The sequence below is a fragment of the Stomoxys calcitrans genome, chromosome 2 (assembly GCF_963082655.1).
Source record: "Stomoxys calcitrans chromosome 2, idStoCalc2.1, whole genome shotgun sequence".
Taxonomy (NCBI): domain Eukaryota; kingdom Metazoa; phylum Arthropoda; class Insecta; order Diptera; family Muscidae; genus Stomoxys; species Stomoxys calcitrans.
In genome coordinates this window covers 168,252,831-168,273,925 of record NC_081553.1, presented here as the reverse complement: position 1 = coordinate 168,273,925, position 21,095 = coordinate 168,252,831, and the positions used below count along the sequence as shown (strand labels likewise).

At 37.2% G+C, this 21,095-nt stretch overlaps 1 protein-coding gene across 30 annotated transcripts in view; it reads left to right on the top strand.

The window, feature by feature from the left end:
* LOC106081129 (glutamate-gated chloride channel) overlaps positions 1-21,095 on the top strand; it is a 274,102-nt gene that overhangs the window by 162,339 nt on the left and 90,668 nt on the right. For 15 of the 30 annotated variants that reach the window (XM_059362527.1, XM_013242999.2, XM_013242965.2 and 12 more), the window contains one exon: positions 7,787-7,857. The exons of the other annotated variants lie outside the window; for them this stretch is intronic. In XM_059362527.1, coding sequence (XP_059218510.1) covers positions 7,787-7,857 — 71 coding nt within the window. The remainder of the gene's footprint in view (positions 1-7,786; positions 7,858-21,095) is intronic. 30 annotated transcript variants of the gene reach the window in all.

Here is a 21,095-nt window from a genome sequence, read left to right as displayed (position 1 = left end):
TGCGTTCTGAAGTAAATCTCTAAGAGTGCTGGGAAAACTTTTCACTAACCACAATAGCCACGTCATCAGTATTCGGCACCACTTTTACATCTTTTTCTTCCAGAGACAATTGTATATTGTTAATGGTTATATCCCAAAGTAGATAGTAGAGACAGTACACCTACTCGAGGTTTTCCTCTGCTGACCCATCTATTTGGATCTACAGATTACAATCCTGCCATAATGCATCTTTTAGTAACTAAATTGTTAATAATTTTACTTATGGTAGTAGTGATGCCTAGGAACTCCAGCCCCATGATTAACGTTGGGTTTACATTATAGAAAGTACACTCAATGACAAGAAATGCTAGAATTGTGTGTTCCTTGATAGCGAGAGAACCTTATATATAGCCGACTAGGTTGTGAAGGGCTGTTTCAGGGCACTTGCCTTTACTATATGCATGCTGCTGCCAAGACAGGCGATCTCCTGGGATGTTTGCCACAATATATGTTTCTATCAACCTCTCAAGAGTCTTCAGCGTAAAGGATGACAGACTTATAGGACAAAAATCTCTCGCCTTCGTGTGGTATGGTTTTCCTGCTTTCGGAATGGAAAATACCTTTGTGTCCCTCCATCCCACAGATATACACGACATACTGACACAAGCAGAGTATATCTCCCTAAGCCAATATGCCAATATATCAGACACAGATTGTAATTTAACTGGTGATACATCATCAGGGCCTGCATTTAAAGGAGTCAAAACTTTTTTTTGCCCAACGGATTTTCGACTCAGCCATAATATCCCCCAACAACATCCGACGAATGCATATCAGTGAAAACTTCTTCTGGCGACGCATTGTGCGTTGGACATTTCCCCGGGAAATGTGTATCAACTATTAGTTCTAGTGTTTCCTCACTAGACACTGGCCATACATTCACGGATTATTGAATATATCCTACCGTAATAGATTTCGAGGATTGCACCTTCTTTAACCTAGATGCCTCAGATGTATCCTCCAGAATTCCACCCAGGATTTGTTCAGAGCCTTTTTCAGCTCACCCTTTGTATTTTCTTAGCTCATCCTTATAGACGTTCTAATCGTGTGGTCCCTTTGTGGCTTCCGCCCTGTTGAAGAGTTATTAGCAAACCCTCCTAAGAAGGCCAATCAGTTCTGGGGTCGTATTTTTCCCCTTGGTTTGGCTCTAGAACTTGCTGACATAAGCAAGTCATTGCGAGCCTTCGTGATCCGCTTGACCATAACTTCTATATCCTCCACAGTTTCCGCGTTCTTTCAGATCTAGAGAGGTTAGTCGTGCAGAATGTGTGCTTCAATTTATCACAATGTGAACATTTTCCGTTCAGCCAACGGACCACTTCTGCGATATTTTCTCCAAGGCTGGAACTAATATAGCGATGTTCAGAGAAGATGTGGGCATCGAACACTTTCGGATGGATAGTTGACTAATATCCATCCGCTAATATTCTCTGATACAAAGGTTACATCTAGTGCTTTCCTCCTGTTTCCGGTAGTAAAGAACGGCTTATTCAAATTGCCTGATTGCAGCTTATAACATACCCCTTTCGTTGATACTCCAACTTACCTATATCTGGTGATGTGCTTTCGCATCACTTCCCACAATGAGGGCCTTTTTCTCTGCTTAAGCGGCTTACACCAACAACTTAAGGCTTGAAGGCCGAATCTATGAATCGTGTGCCATATATAAAGAAACCAACCAGTTATGAAATTTATTAATTTCAAGACTGACTACTGCTGAAACTTCAGTAGTTAGCAACGGATGAAGGAAAACATTTAAGCCACTATTTGCATTAATACAGGCTTTGTGTCTCCCATTCTCCATACTTGTGCGTCGTTTAAATTCAGGAAAATTTACTAACTATTCGCGACGATACTCTTATAACTAACTGCGTTAATTTTTGTAATACAGACTCTTCTCAGAGGGAAAATCTATTATGTGCAACATTTATGAAGTCACACGTATCTCTACATCGTCAAAGTTAGGTTTGTGACCTGTTTTTGCAAGGTGGGCTGCGATTACAATTTTCTGGTCTATGGGTTTCAAAGTTGGTTATATGTCAGATTTGTGTAAAGACAGTCTGGTTTTAAGTTTTGATCCTGTTATAACGACATATGCTTCTGTGCATATGTCAGTTGAGTTTCCGTTACATTTTTCCTTTATGTATGACTTTTGGACTTATCCTTCTTCAGAATTTCGACTTAGTTTTGATAAACAGTTGATTTGTTGTGTTGAACCTTTTATGTGGTGTATTTATTTTGTCTTTATTGCAAATATCTGAATGTAAGAGAATTTCAGAAATCAGCCCAACAAAAACCCTGGATGACCGGGAAGATTCGCAATATTGAGAAAGAGGTCCGCAGACTTTTTAACAGAGCACGTCGTAAAAAAGCAGAAGTTATTTGGGATGTGTATTACACACGGCTCAAGGAATACAATAAGATTACCAGAGCGGCATAACGTGCCTCCTGGAAGCTTTTCTGCGAACAGTTCGTTAACAGATAGCGTTAAAAAAGTTTCTCTCAAAAACCCATGTCCAAATTGAAACTTTAGTTGTGCATAAAATAGAAGAATCCTTCGATGCCAAAACGTACACACTGGCGGTATGCATTGACATCGAGGGGGCTTTTAACAATGTGCGGACCGACACACTGATCCAATCCTTAGACCAGTACCGGGTGGACCCGGTCCTTAGAGACTGGATAAATCATATGCAAAGGAACAGGTGGATAAATTGTGTGTCCCATGGCATAAATATAAGGGAGTGGCACAGGACACGCCACAGGGGGGCATTTTATCGCCACTCCTATGGGTGACCACCATAAATGACCTATTACGGATTCTGAATGAGGAGGGATTTGAACCCGTCTGTTAAGCAGACAATGTTATAATACTTCTAAGGGGGTGAGGACACAAACCAGCAATGGAGAAGGGCCGAAGGATCTTGCCCTGGCATATTAGTGGGCTAGACCCAGAAATCTCAATGTTAACCCAGAGAAGACTAAAATATGCACCACACACCACGTTCCCTCAATAAGACGATTTCGATATCTGACAAGGTCAAATACTTAGGTGTGATCTTGGACAGGAAACTGAATTGGAAGTGTCACATTCAGGAGCGAACTGAAAAGGCTCACCGATGTTGGACACTATGTAGACGGGAATAGACTTACAATGGGGCCTGAATCCGTAGATAGTCCACTGGCTCTATAGGAGCGTGATAAGATCAATACTTACTTACGCCTCAGTAGTTTGGTGGACTGCTAGAGGACAGAGTGGGCTTGGGAGTTTACATTGAGGACCCAGGGACTGAGATCTGTTTTAGACTGCCTTACCATAACACGGTCCTGCAAGCGGAGATCTGGGCGATCACGGAATGCGCAAAGTGGTGTGGTGCTAACGGCGGGACGTCGAGTGTGAACATCTTTACCCGCATTAAAATTGCCATAAGGGCAATAACAACCAGGACGGTACGGTCACGAACAGTATTGCAGTCTAAGAAGGAGATTAACACCTTCTCTGAGGATGGGAAAATCCGCATCGTTTGGGTGCCGGGCCATAACAGAGTAAGGGGAAAAGAAAGGGCAGACGATTTGGCGATAAAGGCCAGAGGACTGCCGTCAATGAATTTGGTTAATCCGAAGCCTTTCGGGTCGACGCAGTCCGGTTAAGGGAGTGGGCGACGAATGCGCATGCAACATTGTGGAACAGTGAAACGGTCGTTAGGACGGCGAAAATCCTATGGAGGGATCCAGATCGTGAGAAGACGAGGCTATTACTGAAAGGAAGCAAGAAGGAGGTCAGTATAGCTATTGGTATCATAACGTGACACATAGGACTACGAGCTCACTTATGTAAAATCGGTGTGGCAAGTGATAGCATGTGTAAGGCATGCGGGGAAGATGATGAGACGTTGGAGCATTTGCTTTGTCATTGAACGGCTTTCGCGTCTAAGAGATACCGGCACTTAGGTGGAGACACAATACCAAACATGAACCAACTTAGGTGAGTGGTATTGAAAATAATTAAGGATTTAGTAAGTAGCACGGAATTCCTAACTTAAAATTTTCTTTTTAGAGGGTTCTTTATAGTTTTTAGAGCGCACATCAAGCCGATTACTGGCTTAGGTGTATGTCCATGTTGGCATGGGCGGATTAATATATGCACCCACGTTTCAATTTAACCTAACCTAAGAGCATTTCGGACAATCCGTTTTCTTTACTATTGCGATAAAGTCATTTACATATTTCGTCAGGATTTTTGGTATTCGGTTCATATTGGTTATAGCTTATTCTAATAATTCCTAAATTGAAAATTAAAAATTTTGCCCATGAAAATTCCATTAAGGAATAGAGGTTAAATTAACACATATCAATGAGAGCTGTCCATTTCAAGTTTTAAGCTCAATTATAAGAGACGTTCATTTTATAGCCGAGTCTGAACCACGTGTCGCAGTGAGACAGCTCTTTGTGGAGAAGTTTATACATGGCTGGTATACCTAATGGTACAGTACCTCACAAATGTATTAGAAGGGGATAACCACCACTGAAAAATTTTTCTGATGTTTTCGCTAGGATTCAACCCCGTATCGATACAGCCTGTAAACCTTGACGGCAATTAACAATGTGTCACCGGAAAAAACAAAACTTGGGAAGCATTTTTTATACCCACCACCGTAGGATAGGGTGTATATTCATTTAGTCATTCCGTTTGCAACACATCGAAATATCAATTTCCGACCCTACAAGTATATATATTTTGGATCGTCGTAAAATTCTAAGACGATTTAACGATGTCCGTGTGTCTGTCCGTCCATCCGTCCGTCTGTTGTAATCACTCTAGAGTCTTCAAAAATGGAGATATTGCGCTGAAATTTTACACAAATACGTCTTTTTGATGGACGCTGGTTAAGTTCTTGAATGGGCCAATCGGACCGATTTGCCCATAAAAACTTTATTTTTCATCAGATTATGCTGAATTTTAAAATAGTGAGTAGTTTAAGGCTTCCCGACCCAAATATGGTTCAGATCGGACTATATTTAGATATAGCTACCATATAGACCGATCTCCCGATAAAGGGTCTGAAGACCACAAAAGCTTTATTTAATCTCCCGATAAATGGTCTGAAAGTCATAAAAGCTTTATTTATTACCCGATTTCGCTGAAATTTAAAACAGTGGATTATTTTATATATGGTTCAGATCGGACTATATTTGGATATAGCTATCATATAGACCGATCTCCCGATAAAGGGTCTGAGTGCCGTAATAGCTTTATTTTGTATCCGATTTTGCTGAAACTTGGAATAGTTCACATTTTTAAGCCTCCTAACATCCGGAACAAATAGGGTACAGATCAGACTATATTTAGATATAGCTGTCATATAGACCAATCTGCTGAATAGGGGTCTGAAGACCATAAAAGCTTTATTTTTTAACCGATTTCGCTAAAATTTGAAACAGTGAGTTATTTTTAGCCTCCTGACATCCGATCTAACTAGGGTTATATAGACCCATCTGCCGATAAAGAGTCTGAAGGCCATAATAACTTTAATTTTTATCCGATTTTGCTCAAATTTGGAACAGTGCACAGTTTAAAGGCTCCTAACATCCGTTCAATATAGACCGATCTCCCGATTAATGGTCTGAAGCCCATAAAAGCTTTATTTTTTTAACCGATTTCGCTAAAATTTTAAACAGTAAGTTAGTTTTGGCCTTCTGCCATCCGATCTAAATATGGTTCAGATCGGACTATATTTCGATATAGCTACAATATGGACCGATCTGCCGATAAGGGGTTGAAGCCAATAAAAGCTTTATTTATTGTCCGATTTCGCTGAAATTTGAAACAGTGAGTTTTGCTGAGCCTCACGATATCCGAACTTAATGTGGTTCAGATCGGTTTATAATTGGATATATCTGCCAAAAAGACCAATATTTTTTTCTACAAAATTGAATAGTGATATATATATTAGACCACTCAATGTCCGTGGCGAATTTGGGTGCTTAAATTAGGGGTTTACCCGAGGCCCGGCCGAACTTAATGCCTTTTTACTTGTTTTTTTTTTTTTTTTTTTCTTAGAACCATTGTGAAATATTTCGTTTTGTGTACGTCAACACTATGAGTGTCAACTCATAGTTACCGGATCAGTTGTTTTAAATTTCCTTGTCCTTTCAATGTGCGTGTAATTATACCCTAGAATTCTATCTGTTAAATAAATTAACGTTGTTTTCTTTTTATCATATCACAATAATTACTCAATTGTATGATATTAGTGGAACTTTGGCAAGATTGCAATTGAATTTCTAAGAATAGTTTCTATAAATTTCACATTCCTGCCAATTACAAATTGTAAGATAAAATATTTTCTTTTCCAACATTTTGTTACTTATAGTTTTTGGTTTAATTCGTTCCTCAATTAAAATGTCGTTTGGATCTCTACATTTTTCTAACTTTAATTCTGCTCAACTCTATCTATATCTCTCTGCCTTCCTCTCTATCTCTGTTTCGAACATTTTAGTCCTATATCCCCTTTTCTGTCTCAACTCTTCAGATTCTTTTCTAGTATTTCACTTAAATGATATCTTCAATTTTATAACAACTAACTAATGAACTACATATATAAATATTAAATAAAATATAAATTATTAATATGCAAAAACCCAAAACATATTTTTATACGAAACCATTACAATAATTATCAAATTAGAGTATGCAAACTAAAGTGTGATTTGATGTTAACACCGAAAACCAAACAAAACAAAAAACTTATAACAGATAATAATAATGAAGACAACCATTTACTACTATTTATGATGGAAAGCTAACCAATGATATTTACCTATATTTTCCAATTGAAATTCATTTACTTAATTAAATTATGGTGTTTTTTGTTTTCAATGGAAACAATGAACAAATAAATGTGCTTTAGACGTAATTTAGTTGAAATCTAATTTTGTGGGATTTGTTTATTTCAATTATTCGATGAGTTGTTATTATTTATGAATTTTGTCGTTTTTATGTTTGCTAAAGAAAAACACATTCGAAATTTAACGCCAGGACCTTGATATCGGTGATTTTTGCTTTCCATTGCAAATGGAGAACAACAACTATGACCCAAATAAAAGTGATAACCAAATCAATTGAAAATGTGTGGCATGCATTTTTCAATTTTTTAGATCAAAAAAAAGTTACATTTAATAAAATAGTTATAATTTCTAAAAAACTATGTTTTGACTTTTACAGAATATTTCTTTAGTTTTTCTTTTTACTTTCCTTCATTTTATGAGATCCATACAGACATTTTTCTATAATTTATTTGAGTTTTTTTACAAATAAATTTTCTTTTCTTTTACAACTTTTAATTTAAATGTTTTCCAAATTAAAACTCATAACGTCCATATTGTCATCACAGCAGCGGCAACAGCGATAGCACATCATGGTCAATTGAGATGATAAGATCAACTGCTTACACTAATACTATTATAGGTTTAAGTAGGTCTAGCTAATAAGGCAGTCAACAATAAAACAATCTGTGTTTTTGGAAAATCAGAATTTTTATATGTATTATTTTTCTTCATCTCTTTGGTTCTGCGAATTTTCACATGTTATACTCAGTTTTCATTTTTGTATCTCACATATACGTACCTCACCATTTCAGTGGTTATGTTTTTTTTTTTAACGCCTATCATGTGTATCACTTTTCTAATTTTGTTGTTTTCTCTATTCCGTTTGTTTCTACAATAAAACAAAATCGAAATTTTATAGAAAACTTACCCACCTATGTCTATGTCAACATGTTCCTAAGGTCTATTTCGAAAATCGACGATTACAAAATGGTGAGTGGGTTTCGCAATATTTCGCCAATTAAAAAAATCCTACTTTGTCAAACAATTACTAATTCCAACGATCAATCAATTCAAGAAACACTTCTTCCGCCAAAGCATTAACTCTGCCAAACGAAACTCTTTAACCTTGCCCTTCTCGCCTTTCATCCACCAGAAGATGTGCCTACAATTTAACACAATTAATCCCAATGCTGTGATATTTTTTCTGCTTTTAACGCCATGGTACGTTGCGTTGTGTTGGGTTTCGATGTCTGTTTCTTTAAATACTTAACTAACACTTTTGTGTATTGCGCATATGTCATAGAAGTTCCCGGAACCGCAGTTTCATACAACAAACAAAAACTTCTTCGGTTTCTCCTTCTTCTTCTTCGGGGGAACTCTATGAACAACAATGTAAATTATGCTGTAACGAGCTTTAATATCCATCAAATCACTTGAACTCCCCTTCCTCTCTTTTAATTCCTCACCAAATAAAAACCCATAACATGCTAAAATAATATCGGCTTCTACTAACTAACAAAGGTATTGATATATTGAATAGTCATTCAATATATGCATGAACATGTTGTTCGAATAACATATCGTACTTTATGTGCTATACATGTGTAAGGTTTTTCAGATTAGGACTTCACATAACTAATAACGTTCCAAATTAAGCGCCATTTATTCCGTCCATTTATGTCCAACAGCACCGGCTGCTTCCCACTAAATTGAATAAAAAGAGTTTAGTTTCCTTTTGTGGTTCCACTTTATGAACTTCACTATATTTTAAAGGGTAGTTGACATTAAGTGTTATCAAGTTCACAATTGAGTGTTTGTCAAACTAGAAATGACAGCTACATGTTATTTGTTTTATTGAAAGCTCTTTATATTGATTACAAGCCACCAAAAGCATACGCTTCTGAGTTTATTTAGAAAGAAAGTTATTCGTGATGGAATTGAAGCGTAATAGTGTGGTTGCGTTAGATTTGGTTGAAAATTCGTAATCACGCCATTGTTGACAAACTCAAAAACCTCAAAGAGAACAAAATGCTTGTCTATCGCAATGTAAATCATTTTAATGATACTGGTAAAAATGCAAATTTTGCAGCTCTTTAGAATATGAATATATTTGAAAACCTTTTTTATTCCCTCAACCCTAAAATTATGGCGTACTAATTTCGACATTTCGTTCGTAACTCATCGAAATATTGATCCGAGACCAAAAAAAGTTTATATATTCTTGATCATCTTGATATTCAAAGTAGATTTAGCCGATCTCCCAATTACACTTCTTGGGCCTCTGGAGGGCGCATTTCTTATCCGATTTGGCTGAAATTACAACCACTTCTCCTAATACCATCATCTTACGTGCTGAATATGTTCTGAATCGGTATATCTATATCCATAACCTGATATATCTTCCATATATACCGATTTCCTGATTTTACTTCTTGAGCCCCTATAGGATTACCCCGAAATTTTGCACAATGACTTCTACTATGGTCTCCATCATTCAATCCAAATAAGGCCTGAATCGATCCATAACCTTATACAGCTCCAATGGCATAGCAATTTGTATCCATTATCCTTTGTTTGCTTTAAAGAAATATCTGGTAAAAAAAATTGACAAATGCTATACATGTTGGAGGCTAAACTTTGGTCCCGGCCGAACTGTGGTCGCTTTTACTTGTTTGACATTGAGTTGTCTTATGAAATATGTTGCCTTTTATACCCTTCACCGAAGGATCGGGTTATAATAACTTAGTCATTTCGTTAGTAAAACCTCGAAGTTTTGGTTTTAGATTCCAGAAATTGGACAATTTTTTGATCAATTTAGCCATGTCTGCCTCAGGGAAGCACGCTAACTTTCGAATTAGTAAAGCTAGCAGCTCGAACAACACGTATATTAAGAACGGTCCCTAACCTCATGAAGCTCCCATATAATCGATCTCCCGATTTTAACCCTATGCGTAGAAAGCCTAATTGTTATATGATATGTATGAAATTTTGCACGATGCTTTCTCCTATAGCCTACAACATTTATCCCAAGTTAGGTCCGAATCGAAATAAAACGTGTATAGCCTCCATATGAACAAATTTTTCGAACACGTTATGAGCTTCTACGGGGTTGCCTTTTATGTTCGGGATTGGACAGCCCTTGTGTTGCAATCTGCCAACTGACAGCTCTATCGCAAAGCTAATAATTTTTGAAGTTATACGTACTCTGAAGGTTTAGACATACGAGCGCTATTTGTGTTGTTTACAGTAACTTAAAAAATTAATCTCGCCCAAAACATGGAAATAAATTGTGAAAATTTTCGTGCGATTACTTTTTACAACTTTCGATGTGGATTAACTCAACAACATTACATCGATGAACTTAATTTAATTTTTGGCGATGAAGCCCCATCAAGGATCAGTGTTTATCGATGGTATGGTGAATACAACACAGGTAGTAGTTCACTCCAAGACGAATTTCGTGAAGCTCGTCCAAAATCAGTTGTTGTGCCAAAAACCATTGATGCTGTGCGCCAACTGATATTGCAAGATGGTCATGTGACCAATCATGAGGTTGAGACAACCTTAGGCATTAGAGGGACCATCATACATTCAATATTGCATGAATATTTGACCGTCAAAAAATTTGTTCGTGTTTGATTCCGCACAATTTTTCTATCGCTCAAAAAAAGGCTCGTGTCGATTGGTCGATAGTAATGCTCCAAAAATACGAAACAACTGCATTTTTGAGCACTCAAAACATCGATTTGATGAGTCATCCGCCGTATAGTCCTGACTTGGCACCGAATGTCTTCATTAAAAATCATTAATCATTAAAAAAAATAAAATGAAAGTTCATTCGTCATCTGAAGAAGTTTTTTTATGCGTTCCGAATGCATGTTTTGGAGATATCTCAGTCAGAGTGGCATAAGTGCTTTGACAATTGGTTCAAGCACATTCAAAGGTGTACAGATCTTAATGGAAAATAATCCCGAAATTTAAAAGGCAAGCCTCGTAGAAGCCACAATTTTTGTCCTATTGTAGGAAAATCGTGCAAGGTTCTATTCGATATTTCAATAGGTATCCAAAATTGAAGTCTGACTAGATTTGGAGATTAACAGTTTTAATATTCTTTTTGTTAAGAAGTTTTTACATGGCTGGCATTCCAAATGGTATGGTACCTCACAAATGTCGCCAACATTAGGACGGAATAACCACCGCAGAAAATTTTGTCTGATGCTCTCACCAGGACTAGAAACAAGGCGTTCAGTTTAATAGGTGGACATGCTAGCCTGTGCCTTACGGTGGCCTCCATTCTGTTTGATACACTGTGCAAAATTTCATAAAAACGGAAATGGCTTCCCTATGCATCATCCTATCAAAGTACTCATCCATTACAATACATTAAAATTAATAACAGAAGTAGGTATCCAAAACGACCTTATCTGTCTTAGCTTGCGTCGTTAGACTATTTTAGAATACCCTTTAAAATATTAAGACAATTTCAGTGACAGCTTTTGTTACTCCCTTAGATCACAATACTTAGAGTAGGTAAGAATATAAAGCAAATCACTTCAGCAACACAGGCTCACTTATATGGACAAATGCAGATAGATACTGACAACGTTCACAATTTGGACCAATAAACTGTTTGATGTACCTACCACCCTAGAATGGGTCAATACTCATCTAGGTGTTGCGTTTGCAACACCTCGAAATATTAATCTGCGATTTTATGAAGTGTATATGTTTTTGATGGTTTCGATATACTAGGTCAATCTAGCCAATCCTTTCGCCCTGTCGAAATCACTATAGCGGTGGAACACGTAAAGACAGCCCCTTGAAATTTTGTCCAGATAGTTTTTCTTGATGCGTGTCGTTGGGAATTATAAATGGGCCATATCGGTTCAGATATGGATATAGTCCCCATTTAAACTCAGCCTCGGTTGAACATCTTGAGCCTCTTGATGCCCCCATTGCCATTCGATTTGGCTGAAATTTGGCACAAGGACTTCTGTTCTAACTTTCAACATTCATGCCAAGTATGATCGGAATCAGACTGTAAATTGATAAAGCCCCCATATAAACCGATCCCCGGCAATGAATTCTTAAGCCCCCAGAAGCCTTCATGTGTATCCGATTTAGCTGAAATTTGCCACAAGGACTTTTGTTTCGAATTTCAACACCAGTGCCGAGTATGATTCGAATCGGTCAATAAACTGGTATACCCCTCATATAAATCAATTCCTTGATTTGATCTCTTGTGCCCCTAGAAGCCTCGATTCTCATCTAATTTTGGCTGAAATTTTGAATGAAGAATTCTCTTCTGGCTTCCAACATCCGTGCTATGTATGATATGAACCGGCCTATAAATAGATATAACCCTCACATAAACTGATCAACGGCTTTGACTTTTGGAGCCCCTAGAAACCTCAATTTCCATCCGATTTGGTTGAAATTTTGAACTAGGACTTCTGTTCTGACATGCAGCATACGTGTCATGCGTGATATAACATCCAAATTTGCTGATCCCCGGATTAGACTTCTTGAGGCACTAGACGCCTCAATTTTCAAACTACTTGGTTGAAATTTGATACGTGAAGTACACATACGCCCTCTAACACTCACACGAAAACCAAATTTGTTCATAAATATGTATCCGTTCCGGTTTTGAATGAGAATTAGACCGTTTCAGATGAAATTTGGTACGTGAAATACACTTGTGTCCTCTAATACTCACAACGAATCCTTCCCCCAAAGGTTCATAAATATATAGCTGCCCTGGGCTATATCGGTCCACGTTTTGATATAGCTGCCATATAAACCGATCTGGGATCTTGACTTCTTGAACCGGTAGATGGCGCAATTCTTATCTCATTCTAAACCGATCGGGGGTCTTGACTTCTTGAGCCACTAGAGGGCCCAATTATTATCCGATTTGGCTGAAATTTTGCATGAGGTGTTTCGGAATGACTTTCAACTGATATGCTAAGTATGGTTCATGTTGGTTCATATCCTGGTATAGCTGCCATATAAACCGATCTGGGGTCTTGACTTCTTAAGCCTCTGCAGGGAGCAATTCCTATACCATTGGACTGAAATTTTGCATGACGTTTTTTGGTATGACTTTCAACAACTGTGCTAAGAATAGTTGAAATCGGTCCATAACCTGATATAGCTGCCATATAAACCGATCTTGGGTCTTGACTTCTTGAGCCATTAGAGGACGCTATTATTATTCGATTTCGCAGAAATTTTGCATAAGTTGTTTTGTTATGACTTTCAACAACTGTGTTAGAATAGTTGGAATCGGTCCATAACCTGATATAGCTGCCATATAAACCGATCTGGAGTCTGGGGTGCGCAAGTATTACCCAATTTGGCTGAAATTTTGTACAATGGCTTCTCTCATGACCTTTAACATACGTATCGAATATGGTATGAATCGGTTTACAGCCTAATACAGCTCCCCTATAAACCGATCTCCTAATTTTACTTCTTCCCCTAAAGTGGGCAATTCTTGCCGGATTTGGCTGAAATTTTATACAATGTCTTCTACTATGGTCTTCAATATTCAATTAAATTATGGTCAGAAACGAACCATAGCTTGATATTGTTCCAATAACATAGTAAGTCTTTTCGTTTATCTCTTGTTTGCCTAAAAAGAGATACTGTGGAAAGAGCTCTACAAATGCGATCCATGGTGGAGGGTATATAAGATTCGGCCCGGCCGAACTTAGCACGCCCTTACTTGTTGTAATAATATTTGCCTTATAACGAAATGTTGAATGTTTACCATCTTCTAGTTTTCAGCAAATCTTCCTAAGATGTTGAAACATAAAGAACTTTTTCAATAGGTATCGGAGTCTTCTGCTGAACTTCAAGTTGAAGGTCGTTCAAAATAAAATACTTACAATATTGAGCAAAATAATAGTTTTGAGCGTAGATATTCCAATTTGAGTTAACTGGAGACCAGGATCAATATCGATATTCATATATTTAAATTAGCATGTTATGGGTATAAGAAACACTTCCAAGTTAAACTATTGATAATTACATTTTCCCGGAAATATCTTCAATAAATTTACAAAGTTAATAAACTTAAATATACTTCAATGTTTCAATATTATTGTGTACTATGTTTGTATACATTACTATATGCTGTTTATATAATAATAAAACTATAAATACACCAAAAATTTATTTAAATTTAAAATATTTATGACACAATAACACTGAAGAAAATGAAAATTTTAATATAACCACTTGGTCTAGTTTGATATTTTGGAGTAAATAAAATAAACAACTAATAACAATGTAAATTATTCAAAAGCCGCAAATAAAAAAAAAACACTCACTATTTAACTTTTTTTGGCACTTAACAAAAAAATAAATCCTAGCAAATCTTGAACTATACAAAATTGGCAAACAGTTTATTTTATTTATTTAAAGAAAATCCTCCATCTGTAAATATATCTGTAAGAAGGATATACAGAATACTTTGTCTATTTTACAAGTACGAAAGACTCGAGCTATTTTTGAGTATAGAATTTTCATTTTTCATCGTCGAGCTACATATATTTTTGTATAAAAGTATGTTACACCTTTGTAAAGACATTTGTAACATATACGGGCCTAAATAGATTTTCGAAAGCAATTATAAACTACAATAAAACAAATAACAAATTGTCTTTTCAAACTCTAACCGTCTATACGCTAATATACGTCTACTCTATATGTCTGTCTATACAAATCGCCTATCCCACAATAAGTATCATCAATGTTTTAATATGATTTCTGATTATGTTCACCCCTATTATATCTGTCGCCCTCTGTCTGTTTCTACTTCTTCGTCTTTTGGTCGGTTCTTCTCCAACTCTTGAATAATGTTTTCCTTTTTTCAACTTTCTGCTCTATAACTCCATTCAATTTAAACATCTTGATTGGAATCATCTAATTTTTGATAACTTGTTCTTCCAAAATTCTTTCTTTTTATTTTTACTGTTTATAGCTTATCACTAACTTTCAAACTTTATGTGTAAAAAAACTGCTGTCTTTCATTGTCATCAATCATTATCATTATAACCACTTTGATTATGTCATCGTCTTATGTTCTTTACTTTTTATTCATATTAGATTGATTTTCTTAAATTGAATATGGATTATATCCCGAAAGTACTATTTTGTAAGTTAGACTAAGACTGTTTTTACACTCGCATGTATAAAAGAGGTGGAATATGTCCAGGGGCTTGACAAGAAAAATCGTAGGCAGAGATACTTTGATCCAACGCGCACTTAAAACATACAGTTTGTTTGAAATGAATTTAAAAAAAAGAATAATTAATGTTGTATACATCTTTCGCAAGTTTGTTTTTTGCAATAAATATATTTTGTAACTTTCCATTTCTTCTATGTTACAAATTTTAGTTTCTGATACCACTTTAACATAGATATATATGTATACTCAGCCAATCTTCAGAAAAAACGGCAATTTAAATAGGTTGGTTTTTTATGAAGTAATAATGGAACTAAAGATAAATATTTCTTCAATTGGGCCTTCCCATATACCATTAACTAAAATTCTTACCTTACTTTGTGGTTAGTTTAAAAATAGTCTAAACATTCTATTTTCTGGTATGTATATGAAAGATCAATGAGGAATTACAACCTACCCAAAGCAGATTAGGCACCATGACTTAAACAATCAATTTTATTCAATAGGCATTAAAATATAGAATTTTTAGTGGTTTGGCTGATAATTTTAGCATTAACGTATATATTAAGTTCTTGTTTCATGGAGAAAACTAAAAATTGTTCACTATTCCTTTTTTCAAACACTACAAAAATCTAAATATAACAAGTAAAAAAGGCATTAAGTTCGGCCGAGCCGAACTTTGGATACCCACCACCTCGGGTATATATGTAAACCTCATATCGTCACAATCCGGTGAAAATTGGATAACTTAAACACCCAAATTTGGCACGGACATTGAGTGGTCTAATATATTTGTCAGTTTTCAATTTTTTAGAACAATATATTGGTCTTTTCGGCAGATATATCCAATTATAAGCCGATCTGAACCATATCAAGGTCGGATATCGTGAGGCTATATAGATCGGTCTATATGGCAGCTATATCTAAATATAGTCCGATCAGAACCATATTTAGGTCGGATGTTGGAAGGTCTTAACATACTCACTGTTTCAAATTTCAGCGAAATCGGGTCATAAATAAAGCTTTTATTAGCTTCAGACTCCTTATCGGCAGATTGGCTTATATGGAATTTATATCTAAATATAGTCCGATCTGAACCATATTAAGGTCAGGTAACAGGAGGCTAAAAATAACTCACTGTTTTAAATTTCAGCGAAATCGGATAAAAATTAAAGCTTTTATGGACTTCAGACCCTTTATCGGGAGATGGGTCTATATGACACCTATATCTGAATTAAGTCCGATCTGAACCATATTTACGACAGACATCGGGAGGCATAAAATAACCCACTGTTTTAAATTTCAGTGCAATCGGATAAAAAAAAGCTTTTATGGCCTTTAGACCCTTTATCGGGAGATCGGTCTATATGACAACTATATTTAAATATAGTCCGATATAAACCATATTTACAACAGATGTCGGGAAGCTTTAAAAAAACCCACTGTTTTAAATTTCAGCAAAATCGGGTAATAAATAAAGCTTTTATAGGCTTCAGACCCTTTATCGGGAGATCGGTCTACATGGCGGCTATATCTTAATATGAACCGATCTAATCCATATTTAGGTTAAATATCAAGAATCTAAAATAACCCACTGTTGCATATTTCATCGAAATCGGGTAATAAATAAAGCTTTTATGGTCTCCAGACCCTTTATCGGGAGATCGGTCTATATGGTAGTTATATCTAAATGTAGTCCGATCTAAACCATATTTAGGGCAGTTGTTGAGAGGTTTAAAGCTACTCACTTTTTCAAATTTCAGCAAAATCGGATGAAAAATAAAGTTTTTATGGGCGTTAGACCCTTTATCGGAAAATCGGTCTATATAGCAGCTATATCCAAATATGGTCCGATTTAGCCCGTTCAAGTACCTAACCAGCTTGCATCAAAAAGACGTATCTGTGCCAAATTTTAACTCAATATCTTAATTTTTGAAGACTCTAGAGTGATTACAACAGACGGACGGACAGGTGGACTTTTACGACCACCTACGGTGGTGGGTATAAAAAAAATATTTTATTAAAAATTCTTTGTAAATGATATATGGATGAACATTGTTTTTTGTATAAAAATTTATCATCCACAAAAAGTTGTTGTGATAAAATGATGTTTTTCACTTTGAAACACGAACTCAATACCAGCCTTTAAGAATAAATATTCATCATCATCTTCCTATTTGTTTCACATGCCAGGAAGGGGTATTTTTGGAAATACAAATTTTATGAAGAAACTACTGACAGGATTTTGTTCGTATCCCCGTCCAATATTCGCACTACGCCGATAGTTATTATTTACACTCTGTATTATGTTTTTGCGGCTATTAACCTCTCGATAGTTGTCCATCCAAAATATGGTTATTTAGAAGGCTGCTGATATAAAAAATCACTATCCACTGCTTGGACAACATATAATTATGGTATCCCAGAGGAAAGAACTTTGCTTCCTAACTGTGGTGGAAGAAATGTACTATCTCCTCTACTTTGGAACATAGCGATTATTGTCTCTGAAAGAAAAAAGTTGTAAACGTGGTCGCGTATGCTGATGACGTGACTAGTGGGGTTAGGTTAAAGTTTCCCAGCACTTTTAGAGATATAAAGGGGGATTTTTAAAGAGCTATAGGAAAGTTAAAAAAAACACATACAATTCAGAAAAATTCATGAAATCTTTATATGAATCGATAGTAAAATACAAATGCCCATCAACATTACATTAAGGAACTGGGGCAAACTTCTCACAAATCAATGAGCGCTGTCCGATTCAATTTTAAGCTCAATGATAAGGAACCTGCTTTTTATAGCCGAGTCCGAACGGAGTGCCGCAGAGCGACATCTCTTTGGGGAGAAGTTTTTACATGGCAAAGTAACTCACAAATGTCGCCTGCATTAAGAGGGGATAACCACCGCTGAAAATTTTTCTGATGTTCCTGCCAGTATTCGAACCCAGGTGTTCAGCGTCATATGCGGACATGCTAACCTCTGCGCTATGGTGGCCTCGATAGTACGGTTCATATAATTTCATATTTGAAGATTATTTCATGCAAATGTTGACCGTGACTGCGCCTCAAATGGTCCATATGCTTACTCCAATTTCGGCATACCCATTCCAACATTTCCATCTCACGAATAAATGCTTCAATGTTGTCTTCCAATGCGTCAATCGAAGCGGGCTTGTCTGTATAGACATGAGATTTAACTTAGCCCCACAAAAAATAGTCCAACGGCGTTAAATCGCACGACCAAGGCGGTCAATTTAGTGAGCCCGAACGTGAAATAAAATATTCACCTAACTTTCCTCTCAACAAGTCCAATAAGACGATTTATGGTTAAATTATAGACCAAATTGAAGATGTTTGACAGTGAAACAAAACACGAAACGTGCGTGAGCTATTTAAAGCAGTGTGGCAAAAAAGATAATAGCTAAAAAATCACCCTTGAATTTAGTTAGCTCTACGTGCGACAGAGAAGTGCCCTACCGAAAGTGATCTAGACGTAAATCCGTGAGAGACAGATGTAGTTCTCTTCAGCAGAAGTAGTTCTTTTCAGCACAGTGGCACCTCTCTCAGTGGGGGCCCCCACGGGGGATCATTAGGTGGAAAGTAAAAGCTCTTCTGAAGTGGAAGATTAACGTTATTCAGGTATTGTGTGTTTTGGGATATTCCTCAACAATTGATCTGCTGGGTACGACAGTGCTGTATAAATGATGGCTAAAAGAAAGTGCTGGTTATAAGTCGGAGTAGAATGGTAGATGGTAAGGAGGTGAATGGATGGTAGGAAGGTCCGGGCGGGTAGGTAGTGATGTACGGTTGAAGCGATGGGACGAAGGGTGGATGAATGGTTATTAGACTACATCGAAAAGGTCGGTGAGTTGAAGGCTGCTGTACTGTTTTGAAGTCTTCGGAGCTAGTAGTGTGGGTGTGAGTGCAGAAGTAATGATGGTTTAAATATTTTCCACACGGTGTCGCTGCTATTTCTTGCGAATAGCAGAATGTATGCCGTGTTGTGTGGATGTTTCGGTGGCATTCCTCCTTTGGCTTAGCCTTGTGCTGAGTCATTTTGAACTATGCCATCTAATTTCCGATGGTTCTGATTGAGTTGTTGCTACAGAATAGTGCTTGCATCATCCCATTAGGTGACCTGTCCGGAACAGTTTGAAGTTCGGCTGTAAGTAGTTGGACTACATGTTTGGTTCTGAGTCTAATCTAGTACCACGCCAGTCAGGAGCCCCTGGAACTTCGTTTCCAGCCTGACTATGATGAGCCCCAGTTGGGAGCAACGTGGATGCTGTGGTTTATTCCTCAAATCGCATGAAGGCCATTCCCATACTCGGTGTGGTGTTATATGTAATCAACCGGGTGCTATTAACCATAGTTCGCATGTGTTGCCCAAAAAGTAATTGCGGATTTTTCATATAGTCGGCGTTGACAAATTTTTTCACAGCTTATCAGTTATCAGCTGTTACTTTTAGCTTGCTTTAGAAAAAAGTGTAAAAAAAGTATATTTGATTAAAGTTCATTCTAAGTTTTATTAAAAATGCATTTACTTTCTTTTAAAAAATTCGCAATTACTTTTTGGGCAACCCAATAGATGGTGCTCCGCTCCTAACCAAGGGGGAGATAGCGTCCAAACAACGTGACATCAGATTAGTACTCATCGGGGGTAAAGAGCCATGCAGAATTAAACCAACATGGTAGGTGCCTGCATAAAACACCACTAGGACTTGTCTCCTTGGTGGAAAAGAATGTTCACTTTACTGAAAGCACTAAATACCTAGGTATTTTGCTGGATAGGAAATTGCCCTTTCAATCAAACATTTTGGAAAGAGCAAGAAAGGCTACACTTGACCTATACACCTGCAAGAGAGCCATTGGCAAAAGTTGAGGGTTCGAAAAGTGTGTCATCCACTGGGTATAAACTGCAGATGTCAAGCCTATAACGATATATGGTGTTGTAGTTTGGTGAACGATGCTTCCAAATTCCACCTTCTGTTCAATACTCAGCCGGATCCAAAGGACGGCTTGATAGTGCATAACAGCCACACTGAACGGTGCTTTAAAATTCCACCTTCTGTTCAATACTCAGCCGGATCCAAAGGACGGCTTGATAGTGCATAACAACCGCGCTGAGGACGACAATATCTGATGCACTGATTTAAATGCTACGCCTAATGCTTCTGGACATTGTGGCTAGACAAATTGTTGCGATCATTGCTGTGAGGCTAAGGGAGCTTTTGCTTTAGTCATGTGGCGGCTACGGACACTGCATTATCCTTGATACAATGTCCGATATTCCTGGGAGTATGAATTACACACTACCTGAGCCGCTTTTTGATATAAAAAGAACTGTACCACTATTCCAGATACAACCAATTGGAACTACAACATCATTGGTAATAGAAGTTGCATAAATTTCTATAGGGATGGTTCCAAACTAGACGACCAGGTGAGCTTTGTGGTGTAGGACTGGTCACATCGAGAAGCTTACCTGACCACTGTAGTGTGTATCAAGTGCAAATTGTTGGAATTAAAGGAGCGGTGGAATGGCTAAGATACAATGTCATAACTATTGGCATAAATATTTTGTGAGGCAGCCATTAAATCCCTGGTGAACGTAAAACCGCCCAGTTCAAAGCTATATCAGGGAATTGTAGAGCAGATGAGCTTGCGATACTAGGAACTACCTTAAACATTCCACGGGGAAGTGGCATCTGTAGATAGCGACATGTTAGTTTAGTTTTCCGGATCAGGACCAAAGGGCAACTAATAAGAGATGGTCACAAATTGGTGGTTGTGAATATTCCACAATTGGGTGGCCCTATCTAAACTTGAAGAGACATCGCAATCATTGTGTCCATCATGGCAGGTCCATGTCTAATCGGTAAACATGCTGACAGACTGAAAGTGAGAACTGTGAGGCCAGTGTCCCGCATTGGCAGTCAGAAGGAGTTCCACTTTAGGTTCTCTTTTCTTTGAGAGCTTGTATGATTAAACGGACGTAAGCGTTCGCAAGTTGTTAAGCATTTTTTAGGAACTACAAG